Genomic DNA, 19,030 nt, shown 5'->3' on the forward strand with positions numbered 1-19,030 from the left:
TTTTGTGCAAAATTTTTCTGCACATGCATTTGAATATAAATTTCTGAGATTTTAAATCTGTTATTTTACCTTAATTTTAATTAAAAAATATTTTAAAACCTGCTGATTACCTATAGTATAATTAAATTTCAATATAATGCATGGCAACTGTTGGTAGTTTTGAAGTTTATATATTTTCTTGGCAAACTTCAGTTTTTGACATTTTTGACGGGTTTTTGACGGTTTAAACCAGTATTATACCCTTGTCATGTCAAAAACCACTTTTTGACGTCAAAAACCCAACCCTGCATATGAATATAGGTTTTTGACATTTTCGACATTTTTGACAGTGAGGTTTTTGACGTGACGGTTTAAACTGTCAAAAACTGTCACATGTCAAAAACCTGCCAACCCTGCTGAGAAAGATATATATAAATCTCTAATCTAACATACATAATGTACAAAACATTACAAACATCGTATTAGTATTTCAAGAAATTGCATATTTTATTCTTACAAACATTAAAAAGTTAAGCAGTTAAACATGTTGGATTGTAATTATGACTGGGTGATGTAAGAAATTTTATATCGTGATGCATCGTCAGTTTTGCATCGCGATATAGTATTTTTGAAATTCATTTACTTGTAAGGTGCAGAAAGTCGGATTTCTATCGAAACTTCATACTCAGATTGATTTAAATCAATTTATGAATTTGATAAATATGTTTTGCTTAAGAAAGATATTAATGTTATATTTTCTAATTTCTAAAAATGATTGCGCAAGTAACGAAAGATTTCTTAGCTTAAAAATAAATAAAAAAAATAATAAAATTGAAATTTATCAATATATTTACCTAATAATATAGAAAGAAAATTTAAAAAATAAGTTCATTAAAAATTATTTGTATGCTTAAAACAAAGTGATAAATAAATTAAGCAAAAAAAAACACTTTTAAAACAACAATATTTTTTATCATTATTATTTCACATAAATAATAAAGTTAAATTGAATAATTATCGAATTCTGAAAGGAAAAACAAAGTAAGGTTTAATTTCCTAAAAATGAAACCAAAAGAATTACGATATTCGATAATATTTTCAACTGACAATATTGAAAGAAAATTAAAAAACACGATTATACTCTTTAATAAAACGAAGTGCTAAATGATTTTAAAAAAAGAAGTCGCAATCGCAAACATTACAAAATTTTTTGAATAAACAAAGTTGATTGACTTATGTCCAAATCCAAAAGAGGAAAAATAAGTTTTGTTATAATTTTATTTATAAAGATGAAAACAACTAAAGATTTATAAATTTAAAATCAGTAATAAAAACCCATTAAATTATTATTTTATCCAAAAAGTTTTTAATATATTAAAATAAAGTAAAAAATAGCCTAACAAATTTAATTACTTTTTAATTTAATTCTTTATGGGCACCTTAAATTAGATTTCCGTTTGTAATAAATTCAATAATGTAAAATAATACTTAAACATATATCAAAATTAGTTTTAACATTTAAAAATAAAAAGTTTTGTTTCAAAGAAAATTTACCTCATTAATTAAGAAACACTTCTTTATATATTCTTTTCAATAATAGATTACGTTCAGAACAAGGTAATAACGGCGATCAGAAAGTCAGTCCACTGAAAATAATCTACAAGAAACGATATCAAGTCGTGACAAAGCAGAAATAAAAACTTAGAGGTGCGGAAACGAACATGCGAGATCACGATATATGTTCTCAAAACTGATTCTACCGCTCATCAATCAAGGCCGTTTCAATGTAACGCTGCGTACATCCTCTTCCAGCGCGAGTTGGCATCGGAACGTAAGAGATCCTTGCGTGACTTGTATCGCTATATCGTTCGTCTTCTTTACTCGACAGCTTGAATCAGATTTCTGATGCATCGCCTGGAACGAAACTCGCTGTATCGGCCTGCCGATACAGGCGTTAAATCGATATGTCGCGATATATCGATTTATAGCCCAGTCCTAATTGTAACTAATATATTTTAATATGCTTATATAAATGTATAATTCAAACAGATTTATTTTTAACCAATTTATTGAAATGTATATTTAATAAACAATTCTAGGGCTATTTAAAATTTGAGCAGTCTATTTAAATCGCTTAGATTCATTTAAGATGCTTTAGCTCATGAAGTATGAATATAAAATACAATTGAATGCTTTTCTAATTTTATATTTGAATACTAAATTATGTTATTTTTTAATTAAAATGGAAATAGATCAGATAACACATATAAATACATTAGAGACTCAAATAACGTCTCACAACATAACAACAATGCAAGTTAAATTATATACCTGCTTTCAATCTGATTTCAAACTTAATTTACAACATATTAGAGAAAAATCTATTGAAATCAAACATAACACATTCATAAAAAAAATAGTAACTTTTACTTACTTTGATACCTTTTTAAATCTTCGATATAAAATCAAATTTTGCAGCAACATTCATGTGTTAAAACTCGCTTTAAATGGCGTTTCTATGTTAGAGCTACAGACGCTATTCCCTCTCTTCGTGGTGTCACAGAGTTGAAATCATTGGGCCAGCTGTCCTTGACCTTCTAGTAGGTGTTGAACTAACCCACATTTGTGTTATATGGAGAGGAACTTATTGGAATACGATGAAATCAGCACCATAAGTAATTATTTAATATTTGCATGTCATGATAAAATTCAGAATTTTTAACAATGCGCATCAAAGTAATTATTTAAATGTGCGATTTGAAACTCGTGTTACTTAATGGTCTCTTGAGTAAAAATTTGGCATTTTCAAAATCACGTAAAAAGGCATTGCAAAAACCTTTTAAAAGAAGTTTTTAAAAAAAAATATTCAATTTGTTTTATGAGATCAGCGTAAATAAAGAGTAAAAAAGGGCATTATTAAAATATATAAAATATTAAATGCACGATTTAAAACTCACAAGTTCTAATATCGTATTAACTATATGGAAATTTTTAAAACCATGTGGAAAGATGTAAACAAAAGGGCAAGAGAAAATAAAGGATTGAAAAATCTCTAGGATTTAAGATGAAATCTGCAAAAATAAAGTGAGACAAAAAGTGATTACTCAAATTTGAAATTCGCGTATCTTAATATCGTATTTAAAGTTTGGGTTTTTTAAAAATCATGCAAAATTCCGAATCAACTACAATGGAAAAAAGTAATCGAGGCATAGATTTACAATATAATCTATGTGAATTGAACTCGTCAAAAAGTGATAACTCAAATGTGCGCTTCGATATTTTTTTATTTTTCAAAAAAAAGAACTTTTTTTTTTCGTGTTCAGAAGCTTTTGCAGGTGGTTTGTACATCAACAGTTGACGGGCTGCAGTTTGTGCACCCCTTATGTAATCCATTTTTAGAAGATTCATTGGTATCTTATTTAATGTTTAAAATCATCTAATGAAAAACAAAACAATCTCTGAATAAGAAAACTAAAACTATTGTTCTATTATCAATTTTTAAAATTTGGACATCTAGGTGAAATTTTATCTGACCGCGATAAGTTTCTGGCTTTGTTTGGGTTGAATTCCTTTAGAAGCAGGGTCCACAGTAAGGACTTCTGATTATTAGCACGTAAATCAGCCAAATATCAGAAGTATTAACCCAATTTCGTGAGTCTTAGCCAAAAGCAAATTTTAGCAATTTTTTATATTTAATTTTTTCCTTATAGAAATCTGCAAATCAAAAAAAAATTTAATTGTAAATTATTTTACAAAGTGAAAAAACTTATATTTTGAAAAATATTATAATTCAAGTGCCAGATTTGAAATTTGCAAGCCATAATAGTGTCATATTTAAAACATTGGCGCTTCAGAAACGACATCAAAATGAGGAGAAAAAAGGGATAAATACTGAAAACTAATAACTCAAGAAAAAAAAATCTGACATTAATCTGAATTTACGACAGAATCGTCACGAATCCGTGCATCAATAAGTGATCTTCAAAATTCAAGACATCATATTAAATATATTGTACTTCGAAAAGATCACATGGAAATTGCTGGGAAAAAAACTATAAATATCTTTAATAACTAAGCTCGCCAGACAGAAAATTACTCACCCTAGTTCGCAAGCACCGATGTATCATTAAATTTCGTTAAATGTTGCAGTGATCAAGTTACTTGCTCAATTGCATGCACACTGCTTCAACGTGATCAAAGGCAAGTAGCTATCAGTGAGATATTTTTGTTTGAAGCGGAAATTGTGCGTAAATATGGATAAGTGTAAGGATGTGATCGAGTGGCAAAAAGGGGCAATTGTGTTTGGCTATGTCAATGCTCATACCAGGGATGAGATTTTTCCGCTTTTTAGCGGATTTCCGCTTTTTTCACTTTTATCTCTTAAATTTCAGCTTTTTTTTTTTAATCAAAAATTCAGATTTTCTAAAAATTTCATTTTTTTTAATAAGTATTCCGCTTTTTCAGAAAATTCACCGATTTTCAAAGAGAAACAGAAAATTCAAACTACATAGCTACCAATCCTTTCTCATTTTTACTTATTTTAGCTATTTTCTCCCCTTTTACACGCAGCAGATAAGATTTTCCGAATTTTTTACCCGCCCTCCAGATAGATCCGATTTTCGTAGTTCAAACGACGCTGCTTCTGACAAGCCTTTTAGAGGTCCCAAGCCTGGAATCTGCTAATATCTCGATTCTTATTCACACGATTTTAATATCAAACATAGCTTTTCATATTTGCGTGTTGCGATTCTTATTCACGCGATTTGAATATTGTACGTTGCGATTCTTATTTACGAGATTTAAAAATCCGATATTGTGATTCGTATTTACGCCTTTTTAAAAACCTATGTAGCGATTCGTATTCACGCAAGTTTAAAATTCAATGTCTTGATTTGCTCATGCGGTTTATAATATCAAACATTGATTTTCGTATTTATACGTGATTTTAAAATAAGGCATTGGGATTCGCATTCACGCATTCTAAAAATTATGCATCATAATTCTTATTTATGCAATCTAAAAATTACGCATCATGATTCGTATTTACGCGATCTAAAAATTATGAATCGTGATTTGTATTTACGCGTTTTAAAAATTCTATATCCCAGTTTGTATTTTCTCATTTTCAAAATCGTATATCTAGTTTCATATTCATGTGATTTCAAAATCCATAATTGTTATTCATATTCACGCAATTTTAAGATCAACTATCGCGATTCTTGTAAGAAGTAAATTTTTTTAAAATTAGTTACTATAAAGGTGACTGTTTTTCTAACGACGATTATTAGTATATGTAAGTGTTACAACATCAGAGAAACTGGAAGGGAATATATTCAAAACTTACATTCTGTGCTTGCAAAGAAGAAAAAATAGGATTTGTCACAAGATGTTTGAAGATGGACTAACGACTAAATATAGCAAACATAAAAGATATAGCAAACAAAAGCAATCACTTAAAAAGGGATTTAATTTAAATTTTTTTTTGGAAAAATAGTTAATTAACTCATCATCAAAATTTTATTTATAATTGCTGTTATTTATGCTATAAAATGCAAAATTCTTATCAAATAAAAAACAATTATCTAAACAGTTGCTGATTGTCATGTAATTTTTCAAACTAAAATAGCAATTTTTGTATGTTAAGGAGTTACTATATATTTCTACTTCACTGTTATTGATATGTTTCAGAGGGCTCTAGTTAGATTAGACTATAATATGAACATAATGATTCGGTCCATTGTTAAAGTTTTTTTTTCCAATATAATTTAAAAAGTAATATTACTGATATATTTGCTTTAAATCATATAACAGTATTTATTAAAAAAATGAAATATTAATGTATATTCTCAGTAGTTTTAATCTGCTAAACCAGGTAGTTTTTCAAGTAGTAATTGTCTCTTATGTGAACTGAGGAAAAATATAATTTCCGGCTTTATTTTTTCAATTGGTAATTTTTTCCCCACTAAATGTTAAGTATCAATGTAATCGTTTTTATAATAATAGATTAGTACACAATTGTATGTCAACACATTATTTATTACCTTAAACTGTCTGGAATTTATTATTAAAGGGTTGCGCTTGCGTAAAATTTACTATCGTGGAAATTCAGCTTTTTTACGTTTTGGCTAATCTCATCCTTGTCATACGGTGAATGAAGTTGCTGGATTTGTTGGTGTTTCGATGCTGTCTGTTCAGCGTGTCTACAAGCAGTGGTGTAACACACGTGGCCTCGAAGGATGACGTCAGAATTGTGGTCGGAAAAGGATCCTGCATGAAAGGGGCCGGAGACGTGCTTCCCGACTGGTCAATCAATATTGCTTCCAAACTTGACAGGAATTGCTTCAGTTAGTAAATGAAAGTCCATCCCAACCTGTTTGGGTGAGAACATTGCGACTAGAACTGCATGCAATGAACATTTGGAGTCGAACATCTCGTAAGAAGCCATTGTTCACACAGACACATAAAGCTGGACGATTTCAGTGGGCTAGAAGTCACCGAAAGTAGACAGTTGCTGACTGGTGGAACGTAATGTGATCTGATGAATCATGTTTTTACCTTTGTTCAAAAGACGCGCATCGTCGAGTGCAACGAAGAGAAGATGAAACATTTCATCCTGACTGTGTGCTAAATCAGGTTCAAGCCGAGGATGGGTCTCCCATGTTTTGAGAGCGTTTTTCTTATTGTGGATTGGCCCCCCTTTCTAAGGTAGCCACTAACATGAACCAGCATGTTTATTTTAACATTCTGGATGATTAGATATTGCCTTTCAGTCAACATCTTCATGAAGAGTGTGTTGTCGATACCCCTATTTTTTAAGATGACAACAGCAAAGTTCATCAGGCTGGAAGTGTGTATGACTGATTTTATGAGCACTCAGACACTCAACTACATCTCGATTGGCCTGCAAAATCACCTGCCTTCAACTCCATTGAAAATTTGTGGGACATGTTGGAATAACGTGTAAAACGCCTAAATCAGCATCCTCAGAATTTGGTGGATTTGCGCGATCAAATCCTCAGCGAGTGGCTCAAACAGGATTCGACGTACTCGCAAAACCTTGTGGACTCACTTCCTAACCGATTCCAGGATGTTATTGAATCCAAAGGTGGTGATTTTAATAATTGAATAACGTGTGAGTAACGTAAGTGATTTGAATAACGTGTAAAAAGTGGACTTATTACACATTATTAAATTATGTTTTTCATGATTTCTCCAAGGGTGACCATTTTTTGTCCAGTCTGCTTACCTAAAAGTGATCAGAAAATGACTTGAATTTATAACCGAATCTACAGAAATCAAAAAGTGGACTTTTGTAATTCACGTGCCACAATAACATCGAAAACTATTGGACTTTAAAAACCTATGTGATGTGAAAATGGCCGAAAAATCGATGACTAATTGGTCAATTTCTTAAAATTGGATTTATAAAAACAGATCATTCTGTTGTGCCAGTGTTCGTTCTATGCCTTAAACTGGGCATGGCGGTAGATACTAGAAAAGGCTCTATTTCCCCCAAAAGAGGCACTTTTCACAAGAAAAGGGCATTGCTTTTCACAAATATTTGCCTAGCTTTTAAGATACCTAAAATATACAAACTTCTTAATTTTATCATTTAATTTGAATAGTGACACTACCCACCCTATTTGTTTAGGGTTTACATCAAGATCATACAACTGGATTGATACATGATTACAACTTCAATCAAAGATCGTCACAAGGGACAATGATACAAAATGCGGCCAAACAAACAAATTATATAAAATAGGTCAAAGGACCCTTATAGTGTTAGCTGATTATAGGGTAAGAGGTCCAAGGACCCTTATTTCTATCACTCCACTTCCACACATAATATAACATGGCAGGTAATAACAATAAATAATACCAATATATTTTTTTTTTATCATTTAAAAAAAATCTTATTTTTAAAGAGAATTAGTTTAAAAATAATTCCTTAGTTAAATTCGCACATTCTATTAACTAATTTTAAAATGAGTGTAATTTTAGAATTTGAAAAATGTTTCCTGTGGTAATAATATAGTATTAAAAATATAAATTTTAAAAATGTAAAAAAAAAAAANAAAAAAAAAAAAAAAAAAAAAAAAAAAAAAAAAAAAAAAAAAAAAGAACACAGTTGTAATAACTGCTGAAAAAACGCTCAGAAATTTATGTGGATTTACAATAGAATCTTCGTGAATTGAGTATGCTGAAAAGCGGTAATAAAAGCTAAGATACTGTGCTGTCCCATAGCGTGGGGTTTTAGGAAATAACACTCTTATATCTAACAAGCACTATTTATTAATTAATTACAACATTTAGAATTTAGAATACAAAGATGCGTCTTAACGCAACGCTAACAGATGAGGAATACAAACTGAAACTTTTAGAGGGAAAGTCCCAATTCGATTGCGTAGGCATGATAGTTCGTAAACATAGCCTCGAACACGACAGATACGAAATTTGCTAGCTATAGCACCTTATTGATTACTACATCTGAATTAAAAATATCGATTTCAAAAATGTAAAAAAAAACTACCATTGTAATAACTGCTGAAAAGCGCTCAGAAATTGATATGGATTTACAATAGAATCTTCTAGAATTGAGTATGCTGAAAAGCAGTAATAAAAGCTAAAATACGAAATTTGCTAGCTATAGCACCGTATTGATTACTACATCTGAATTGAAAAATCCGCAAGTCAAGAAACGACAAGCAGCTACCAAAAACACAATACATAAATGACATGGATTTACAATAGAAGCGATGCGAGTTGAGCATTTGAAAAGGTGACTCCTTGAATTCAAAAAACCCTTATTGTCCTAATGACATAATTTAGAAATGGTCACAATAAGAGAAAATAAGAGGAATTACCCACAAAAAAACAAGAATTTATGGCATTACTAATGGACTGGGTCAAAAAGTGATTCAAAAACATGATTCTAAATTTGTCGTACGTTATAATATCGTATGAAAACTTAAGGATTTTAAAAAAAAAAACATTTCAAAATCTGTATCAATATTCCCATTATAGCCATGGACAAACCATGTGGATTTATTGTTGTTATTCAAAGGGGTCAAAAATGTGATTGCTTAAATAGTTAATTCAAAATTTGTGGTATGTATGATATATTAAAACTTTTAGATTTTAAAATTCGTTTGGAAATCTGTTGTAATATCTGCCAAAATAATGATTGACGAATCATTTGAATTTATGGTGGAATCATCATTAATTGGAAGGTTCAAAAAGTGATTACTTAAATCTTTGATTCTAAATTCGTGGTATGTTTTTAATGTCACATTATGACATTGAGATTTTAAAATCTATTTATAAATTTGTTGCAATTACTGCCAAAAATGCCATTATCATAACAGAAAATTTTTTAATTTTAGAGTTATCAGAAAATTAATGAAAATCGACTTAGCTTAGGACATGCAATAATATGTCCAATACATTTAAGTAAAATTTGCTCAAATTAAAAAAAATAATATAATATTAAATAAAATGCATTTTAAAATGCTCAAAGGAACATAATAAATAAATTTTTGTTTCCTGCATCGTTGATTCTTAGAGGTGTTTTAATATTATTAAAATCCAGTAAAAAATCTTATGTTATTCAGATATGTCATTCCAAAAAAATTTGATTCATCTCTTAAGCAATTGATTTAAAAACTATTGTTATTTGTATGTCATATTGGTTTTAATATTATGACTGTAGTATCCATATAATAATTTACTACTGACAAAAATGTTTAGTTTCAATACTTATTGTATTTACATTTCAGAATTATTGAAAAAATTTTGAGTTTTTCATTAAAGAAATACTGAACCAAGTTACACATTTTAATAAAAATCTAAATTACATTTGTAATATGAATTTATTAAGGGTTTCTTAGTTTTTTAATTCTTTACATATCTTTATAAAGTCAGTATGATAATATTAGTCTTGTTTTTCATTGAAGAAATACTGAACCAAATTACACATTTTAAAAAAAATCTAAATTACATTTGTAATACGAATTTATTAAGGGTTTCTTAGCCTTTTAATTCTTTACATATCTTTATAAAGTCAGTATGATTATATTAATCTTGTTAAGATTTTGTTGAATATATTTTTATAAATAACTAAAATCTTATTTAAATCTAAAAAATACACTTGGTAACTTTTTTAAGTTATAGTTTAATTAATTGCAATTTTGAATTAAAAGTAATTTTCAAAATAAAGAGTAATTCAATGTTGAATCTATATTTAAAATTGTGCATGAGTTGTTATTATCAGGGCTGATTGTGCTCCGGAAAAAATCCGGATTTCCGGATTTTTAGCTAACAGTGATCCGGAAGTTTCTGGAGATTAAAGGTCCACACGTTTAAAAAAAAATCCTTGATCACAGAAGTTTCCGAAAATCAAATTTTCAAAGGTGGAACTTAAAAGCTCAGTTTATTTTATTTGTTTGTAAGGGAGAGCCAGAGAGATACTATATAAGCTTATATTCATGATTAATATTCATTTTTTATCAGTAAATAGTTGTTATAATCATAAACTCAAGAAAGAAAGACATATTTGTAAATTTTAATTACTTCTCCAGCTCATCATAGGTATAGGTGTGTGTAAAATTTTAAATATATTTTAATTAAACTAAGAAATATTGAGAAAAAGGAAGAAAAAAATCTTGTTTAATTTTTTTTCTAATTTTTCAATTGAAATTTTTTTATTTTTAAGTTAAGAAATTTTCCGAAATTTTAGCTTGGGCTCACAATCACCCCTGTATTATAGTGACTGATATAATTATAATAGGTATTAACTGAAATAAAACTTGAGCTATGTGCTAAATACTGAAATTAATGAGAAATGCTACTTATTTGTTAAGGAGAAACATATTAAATTGCCATACTATTATAGATGCCAGTGATGTTTAATTAATTTTCGTATAGATACTACTGGCATTATAGTAATTGGTGCAGTATCATTTGTTACCAAACATACTAATATAGGTAGTAAGTACTATATTAGTGTTTTTGATACCTAATTAAACTGCACAATTAATTTTCTTTTTATATAGATTCTGTAGAAATAGGTTTTTTATGACCCCTTGAAAGGAATAAATATCGGAAAAAAAAAGTGCTAAATGTAGTAAATTGTGATTATCATGAGTTTACTTCGTGCAGTAGCTTCGTGCCAAATGATGTTATTAGTTATCCTCTATTTTGATGGGATCTACTATAAATGTGCTTTTCTTACTCTAGAGTAAAGCAAATGGGAAAGACAACAAATAGTAATCTTTATTAGTTTGGTCCACATGTTTTTCAGTTTTACGCAGTATTTCATGGTGGTGTTCAATATTTATTTATTGATTATTTACTTTTTTTTCACCCCATTTGTTGAAGAACAAGTATTTAGTTAGTTGATTAATGTTTTGAATAAGGAATTCAAATCTATTCACTTTGGTTCCATAAATATGCAGTTCCAAAAAACCAAAAAAAACTGTTATCCAAATTCCGAAGAAAGTATAATAACTAAGGATTTTAAATATGCTTATTAATTACTTTACAATTCCACTTAACATACAAATAAGCATTTAATATCTAAATGTGAGTAAAAGTTTCTCCCTTGATTGTCAGTGTACGTAAAAATGTCATATATCAGCATTATTTACATTAATGTCATTATTTAGCAGAATACAATTTTTTGTATTAATATCAATCAAATGTTATAAGATAAACATTTCTTCTTTTTTTACTTATTGAATCAATACAAATTTTATTATAATTGAGTGTAAAATATTCAATGCAACATATTTTTTTCAATTAAAAATATTTAAAATTAATAGAATAATGAAAAGGAATGACAAATAAACTGCATAAATATAAACATAAAATAGTAAAGATACATAATAGTACTAAAGGTGTGAACAATTAAGAATAAATTAACTTTTGGGCATTTATTTTAACTTAATGAAATTTTAACTAGACCAATATTCTTATTGACCTATTGCAGCATTTAAAAATTAAGAAAAAAATCATTTTAAAATATTTTAAATTAATTTAGATTATTTGTTCCTATTGTTTTCTTAATATTATATAAAAAAATATAATTTGAAAATATACAATAATGAATGTTATCATACTGTATTTATTTTGTTTACACTGGTAACAGAAAACATTTCTTAAATTGCACATAAATTAAATCTTGTAAAGTGCTTTATTGCCATTTATACTATTGATTGATTGTATCGATCATATTTAACAAAATATAAAAATAAAGTTTGAGAAATTTTAAATCATTCTATAATTAATTACACTATTTAACTAATTTTAAAGAAAGTGTGGGAACCTTGCAGTGGCGTTGTCATGAATGTGGATAAAGTACTTTCTTGTAAGTAATTTAATGCTGACTATAATCAATTTATCTAACTTGTTCACTGATTTGCTAAATGCATCATCATCTAATAAAATTACTACTTAATTTTATTTTCCTGTACAAAATATAATAGTGTTTTGGTTGGTTTATAGAAAAGATTACAATTTTAAAAATATGGTTGTAATGCTGCAAGAAATTAAAAAAAAAAAATTACTTATGCATGTTGGATGAGTTTTGAGAGACTTGCTCGATTGCATGCTTAACTCAAGTTTGTAGCTGATTCTTTTTAATGTAAATTATCCACTTGTTTTTGGATAATTGTTGTGGAACTCCTTGCATTGATTTGCATGTTTCCTCTCTACTAACTAATCTTGGCCATTGTGCTAAAAGCAAACATTTTCTTCACGTTTTCTTTTATTTCTAGAAACAATTAAGAAAAAGATCTATTTGTGCAGTTTCAGGTGAAAGATTGTCAGAAAATCATTAGTTTATTCTTCTGAATGATGGTAAAAATTATCCTATATTTTATTTATCAAAATATTTTTTTCCTTACTTTATAAGTGAATTAATTGCTTGTTTTTAACTTAGTACTGAGTTAATAACTACTATTCAATTTGCAATTTTAAAATGATATCTAATTTTCCAATTTTGTATGGTTTTTTAAGTTGTTTGAAACTGTGAGGTGCATTTTGGCCCCTTTTTTCATTGTAATAATCTGAAACTTATCAAGTTAACTTTTATTGTCAAGCTTATCAAGCTGACCTTTATTATCAAGTCTTTATCCTGTGTAAAAATATTAGGGAAAGCCTTTACCTTTTTTTTTTTTTTTTAAAAAAAAACCTCATAAAAGAATTAAGTTTACAAATATATATATATCTCTGTTTAAATTCAATATTTTTTTTTCAATAACTGTTGCTTTAAAAATTAGCCTAATTTTAGCTTCTTCTGTTTATTTTATTTTTCTTAACTAATTCCTGGCATTTTCTCTTCGTAACTTTTTTTTTGTTTGCTTTTTTGATCTTCATAAAAACTGTTAATCTTTAGTACTGCAAAAATGAATTATATAGAAGGCATTTTAGTATTCAAAAAGTATTTTTAATGTTTAACATTTCTCTAAAACCCACTTAACTGGAGTTGAATGTTATACAAAAAAAATTTTTTTTTAACTGAATATATGATAAAATTTCCCTTATTTGTGAGGTAGTTTTTGTATAACTGGATGAAAGTTAGCCAATTCTTATCAAGGTCATACTCCCTCCCATAAAAAAATGTTCAAGGTATGAACTTGGCTATGTTGCGGCCCGTCCCTAGTGAATGTTTTGAATTGCAGTTCTTGGTTTGGACACTGATAAGTTGAAAACCCTCGGTTAAGCTTACTCGTTAAAGATTTTGTCCACATGTTCTTTAACTAGATTTTTATAGCTTTAATAGTTTAATCAAATAAATTCTATTCCAGGTTATGTTTAGTTCTAGTGAAATCTATGTTCTTTTTTGTATGGTAAAAATTTACCAAATACCCTCACAAATTATTGTCAAAAGTAATTTTGTCGAATAATATTTTATTTTTTATATGCAGTGTGGGTATTGTTGCTAATTTCATTTTTTAAATTTCATTTCAGGTTAAATGCGTATGCTAATATGCCTACTCCAATGAGGCTAAGGGACTTAATTCGTCAAATTCGCGCTGCACGTACTGCTGCTGATGAGAGAGCTGTAGTTCAAAAGGAATGTGCTTACATTAGATCTTTATTTCGAGAAGAAGATAACACTTGGAGATGTCGTAATGTTGCAAAGCTATTATATATTCACATGCTTGGTTATCAAGCCCATTTTGGCCAGGTATATTTTATATGATATTTTGATTTTTATATGTATATTTTTGTGTGTTATGCATTTAAATAATGTATTCTATATGATGGTTTTATAGAGGTTTTTTTATATGGTTAAAGATGAACTCCACCCAATTCAAAGTAACTTTTCAAGCAGGTGGGGAATGGCAATCGTTGAGAGGCTAATCAGATGTACCTTGATGATATTCGAAGCAAGTTTGATACTCATTTATTAGAGGAAAAAAGGGACTTTTTTGGTGCATTGAATAAATTTTTCTTTTACGCCTAACTATTTTATTACCATATTAAAAAATGACTTTTAAATATATAGGCTTATCCGAAGATTTTTTTTTACTACTTCGGGAGTTTGTCTCAATTCGATAAACTTAAAGTCTCATCACTAGAATTTCCTCCAATGATCATTATTTTTTAGTTTTCAAATTTAGTTTAAAAACCTGTAATGCTTTTGTTATTGTTGTGTATAAAAGAATCAAGCCATTTAATTTTATTTGCATTTCTTGAATTGGGCTTTTGTGTACATTGAATTGTTTTGATAAGGCCAGCTTATAGATAAGAGCAGCTAAAGATACAGTAATTCTGCTTGAAAGCTAAATCACATCAGATATACATAAAAATGACCCTCCTTCTCTAATAAATCACAAGATAGGGTTTTATGAGGGTCCATCATACCATCAGTACCCAAAAAAATACTATTGACAAATTTCAAAGTTTGAACCCATTATTTATAATAATATATACATGGTTAGATTCAAGAATAATTCAATGTGTAATTATAAAAAAATATAGATTTTTGCTTTGTTTTGATTCTTTTTATTATACTTTTTCATTATGTATTTTTACACTTACAAATTTTTGTTATTAGTATTTTATTATTATTATTTGATAAATTTAATGTGTTTAGAATGTTTATTTTAGTAATTGCTTTTCATTCTCATGGCAGGAAAGGATTTGCGCATTATCACGAGCGGGGACAGGTTGTGAGAATAATCTCTAAGTACATATCAACCAATAATCCCAAAGTACCCTTTTTCCTCCATCATTGATTTTCAAAAGGATATAACGTTTAAATTATAAAATTCTAATTCCTTGATATTTTCTTTTTCCCCCTGTGTTCTCATACTTGATTTATTAAGTTCAAGTAATTTTTTATAAAGAGAAGAGATTCTCTATATTTAAAAAGAGTGTACATTTGTGATTTTTCATGTAAATCGATTTTAAATTTGGTACCTAAAATTCTTTGTTTTTTGAAACCGATCATTAATTGATGATTTGCCCCACTTGATTATGGCAGCAGTAGATGAAACTCATTAGATTGCATTTAACTTTTATTCTAGATTGACAAATAAATTTACCATAAGAGCAGCAATCGTTTTCAAAATTAAAAATTATATACCAAGGCTGTTTGATTAATAAAATTAAAAATATTAATATTTATTCTCCTTTTTTCCTCTGACAAATGAATTTACACTGTTTAGAGAATTAGATATTTTTATAACTCGAGTTCATAGCAGTTTATATCTGTTAAGTTTAGTCTATTTTGTAACGAATATGCTATACTCAGTGCATTAATTTTCCTCAACCTAAGAGCTTTGAAAAACAGCCTAAAATGCAAATTTGAAAAACATTGACACAATGTCTGTATAATATTTAAACCATTCCTATATATTTATTTAAAAAAAGTTGCTGCTCTTTTAAGATTGTTTTTTGTTTTAACAAATTAACATTTAATGTTAGGAATAAGTTCTTTATTAAACATAAATTAAAACAGTTTCATTTTTATTTATTAAATTAGCTTTATTTTGGATTTTCAAATTGATTTTCTCTTAATTTTTGTTATTAAATGATTAAACTACTTGTAGTTGGAATGTCTGAAACTCATTGCATCTCCGAGGTTTACTGATAAAAGAATAGGCTATCTTGGCTCAATGTTACTTCTTGATGAGCGGCAAGATGTTCATCTTCTCATCACCAATTCTCTTAAAAAGTAGGTATCAAAATGAAATTTTGAATACTTTTTAATTTTTTCCTCCGTTTTTTTCTTCCTTCTTTTTTGCATACTTTTTAGGTTTGGTTGCTCTTGAGTTAAGGATTTTATATTTTAAAACTTAAGTCACTTAGAAAAATATTCTATAAACTTTCTGGAGACCTTAATTTTGTTTCTTTTATATCTCATTTGATCAAATGAAGATTCTAGTCATGCAGGATCATCAAACAATGATCACAGAACTTGCAGAAAAATTTAGTCATTCATTTACTTTCGTTTGATCTCATTCACCGGTATATACAAATACTCTCCTTGTCATACATTTTATGTCTATTTTTAACAAATTCCTCTTAGCATAGCTCAGTATAACTTTTCATTTTTCTTTAATCATAAAGAGCAATCAATTTTTTCTCCTTTTGCTCCTTGAAAGAATATTGAACTTCTTATTACTTGTAAATTCATGACATAACTACTAGTTAATTCTTCTTGCAATTTTTTTCTTTATAGTACCTGTTTAATTTATGTGTTAAAATTTTGAAATTCATCAAAACTGTATGTTTTAAGCAATAACATACTATTTATATTGGTTTTTAATTTAGTGATCTAAATAGTCAAACACAGTTTATCATTGGATTAGCACTTTGTACTCTTGGCGTGATTTGTTCTCCTGAAATGAGTAGAGATTTAGCTGGGGAAGTAGAAAAACTATTAAAAACTTCAAATGCATACGTTAGAAAAAAAGTAAGTATTTTTTGTTTGTTTTAAAAATAAATTTTAGCTTAAATTAAAATGTGGGATATTAAGTACTGCTTATTATTATTATTTTTTTTCTGATTATGAAATTTTCCCACTATTTTGCCCCTAAAATAAAAAGTATACATATATCTGACTTGTCTCAGATTACTATAACTGAATTCAAATGACTGAGATTCAAATTATCAAGACTGTTCAATATTTTTATTATAGTAAAGATATCTAATTTCATTATAATCAAGTGATTTTGTTTATTTATGCAAAAGTATGAGATAAGTAATATGAGAATAGAATTCTGTGCTGACAGCAAATTTTAACTAAATGTTAGTAGTTCCATTGCAAGACTCCTGAGAATACTGATTTTTTTTTAAATACAGTAGAGAACCAATTATCCGGGATGCTCGGGACCATCGCTATCCCGGATATCTGAATTTCCCGGTTTTCTGGATCGACCAAAAAGTGTCGTTAATCGATGTTTTATCGAACCCTCATGCACATATCCTAATCATATTTGGAAAGATTTCTGTATCGTGATCTGTTGCAGAATAATCGCCAAGTTTTGGCGGCTATTGAGCAATGGCCTTAGAGAAACTAAAAATAAGAAAAATCACAGAAAGTGACCAACTTGAATCGTATCCACCCCCAGGCAAGCACCTACTTGTTTTTTTAAAGTTCAAAATCTATTTGGCACTTTGATTTGGTGATTGTAGTTGGCCCTACAGATAACGATAAGGAAATATCCCCTTATATTTTTTTTAGAAATGAAGAGTTTAAGAATCTTTCATGAGTGCTCAAGAAGTGCTTAAGAGGTTCTAACTTTTTATTCAAAATTTGGCTATGCACCCTGTGTAATTAACTATGTAATCATTGTTATCATGGCTTTTTAAAAACCATGGGTGACATTTTGTGTGGAAAGAAGCTTTAAAAAACTGGAAGAATGAAAAAAATTGGATGAAATGGAAGAAACTAAAATAGTTAAAATTCTCCTTATTGATATTTTAAAAAAATAACTATTTTAATTTTATTTATTTTAATTTTGTGCAGAATACTAAAATTTTACAGCTCTTTAGTTTGGGTAATTTAACAGCGTTTGATTATAGAAATTTATGTGACATTTGTGTTTGTGAATTCAATGTGCAATTTTTTTGTTTTGTTTTTGCAGTAGTGCATACATGGCTTCAATGCGTGATTTGTAAATTTAGTGGCATAGTAAAAACTGCATTATAATATTTTTACAGATTCTTTATATAATTATGTATAACTAGGTTTTACTATGCAAGATATATTGAAGAAAATGTTTTGTGAAATATTGAAAGACTAAAGTTATTCTAATTTCGTACGAAATTCATTAATTTTTACCAGTTTTTACTGATTTAAGAATAGCTAAATTTATTAAATGGCTTTGAAAATAACTTTGTTATTTAAACTAGTTTGCAAATAATTGTTTGAAAAATTGCATTTTGAAAGAGTTTTTTCCACTTCCATTACATAAAACCCATTTCTCCTTTGTGTGTTTTGTTTCCCCTACTGCAAACTTGCCATCCATGTAAAAAAATGTTTAAATATTTGGTCCACTGTAGGAATCTGCAATATTTTTTGGAAGCTGGCCATATTAAAGAAAAATTACTTGTGTACACATTGAAATTGACATCTATATAATTTTAATTTAATTATTTTTTATATAATAAGATCAATATTGATTTTTTTTAAAAATGAAAGGTATAATATTTTTGAACTGAAGAATATTTGAATGTTTGTACAATTTGTTTTCTTTATATAAATTAATCTAAAGTAAGTCTCTAGCTTTCTCTGAAGAAATTTTAATTTTATGATTTTTTTTTTTTCTGTATATAGATGATTTACTTTCAAATACATATAAAATAATATTTTTTTGTAGCAAGAGAATGACTGCATTTTGTTTCCTAAACTCTCTTGATATCCCTTAATTACTTAAAAAAAATTAACAATAATAGTAAGGAGAAGAAAGAAAATTAGATTAGTGCACAATATTTTTATAAAACAGCTCTAAAAAAATTATTCATTTGTCTTTATAATATTGTTCTATTCTGGAATGACAAAATTCACAATTGGTTGCTTCTTAAAAAAAAAGAA

The 19,030-nt window shown here is 28.0% G+C and overlaps 1 protein-coding gene across 1 annotated transcript in view; it reads left to right on the plus strand.

Annotated features, from left to right (window-relative positions):
- LOC107448549 (adaptor protein complex 1, gamma subunit) overlaps window positions 1-19,030 on the plus strand; it is a gene marked incomplete at its 5' end in the record, with an annotated part of 82,712 nt that overhangs the window by 8,741 nt on the left and 54,941 nt on the right. Inside the window, 3 exon segments of the mRNA XM_071187594.1 lie at window positions 13,951-14,170; window positions 16,041-16,165; window positions 16,765-16,906. Coding sequence (XP_071043695.1) covers window positions 13,951-14,170; window positions 16,041-16,165; window positions 16,765-16,906 — 487 coding nt within the window.

The sequence above is a fragment of the Parasteatoda tepidariorum genome, chromosome X1 (genome assembly GCF_043381705.1).
Source record: "Parasteatoda tepidariorum isolate YZ-2023 chromosome X1, CAS_Ptep_4.0, whole genome shotgun sequence".
Taxonomy (NCBI): Eukaryota; Metazoa; Arthropoda; class Arachnida; order Araneae; family Theridiidae; genus Parasteatoda; species Parasteatoda tepidariorum.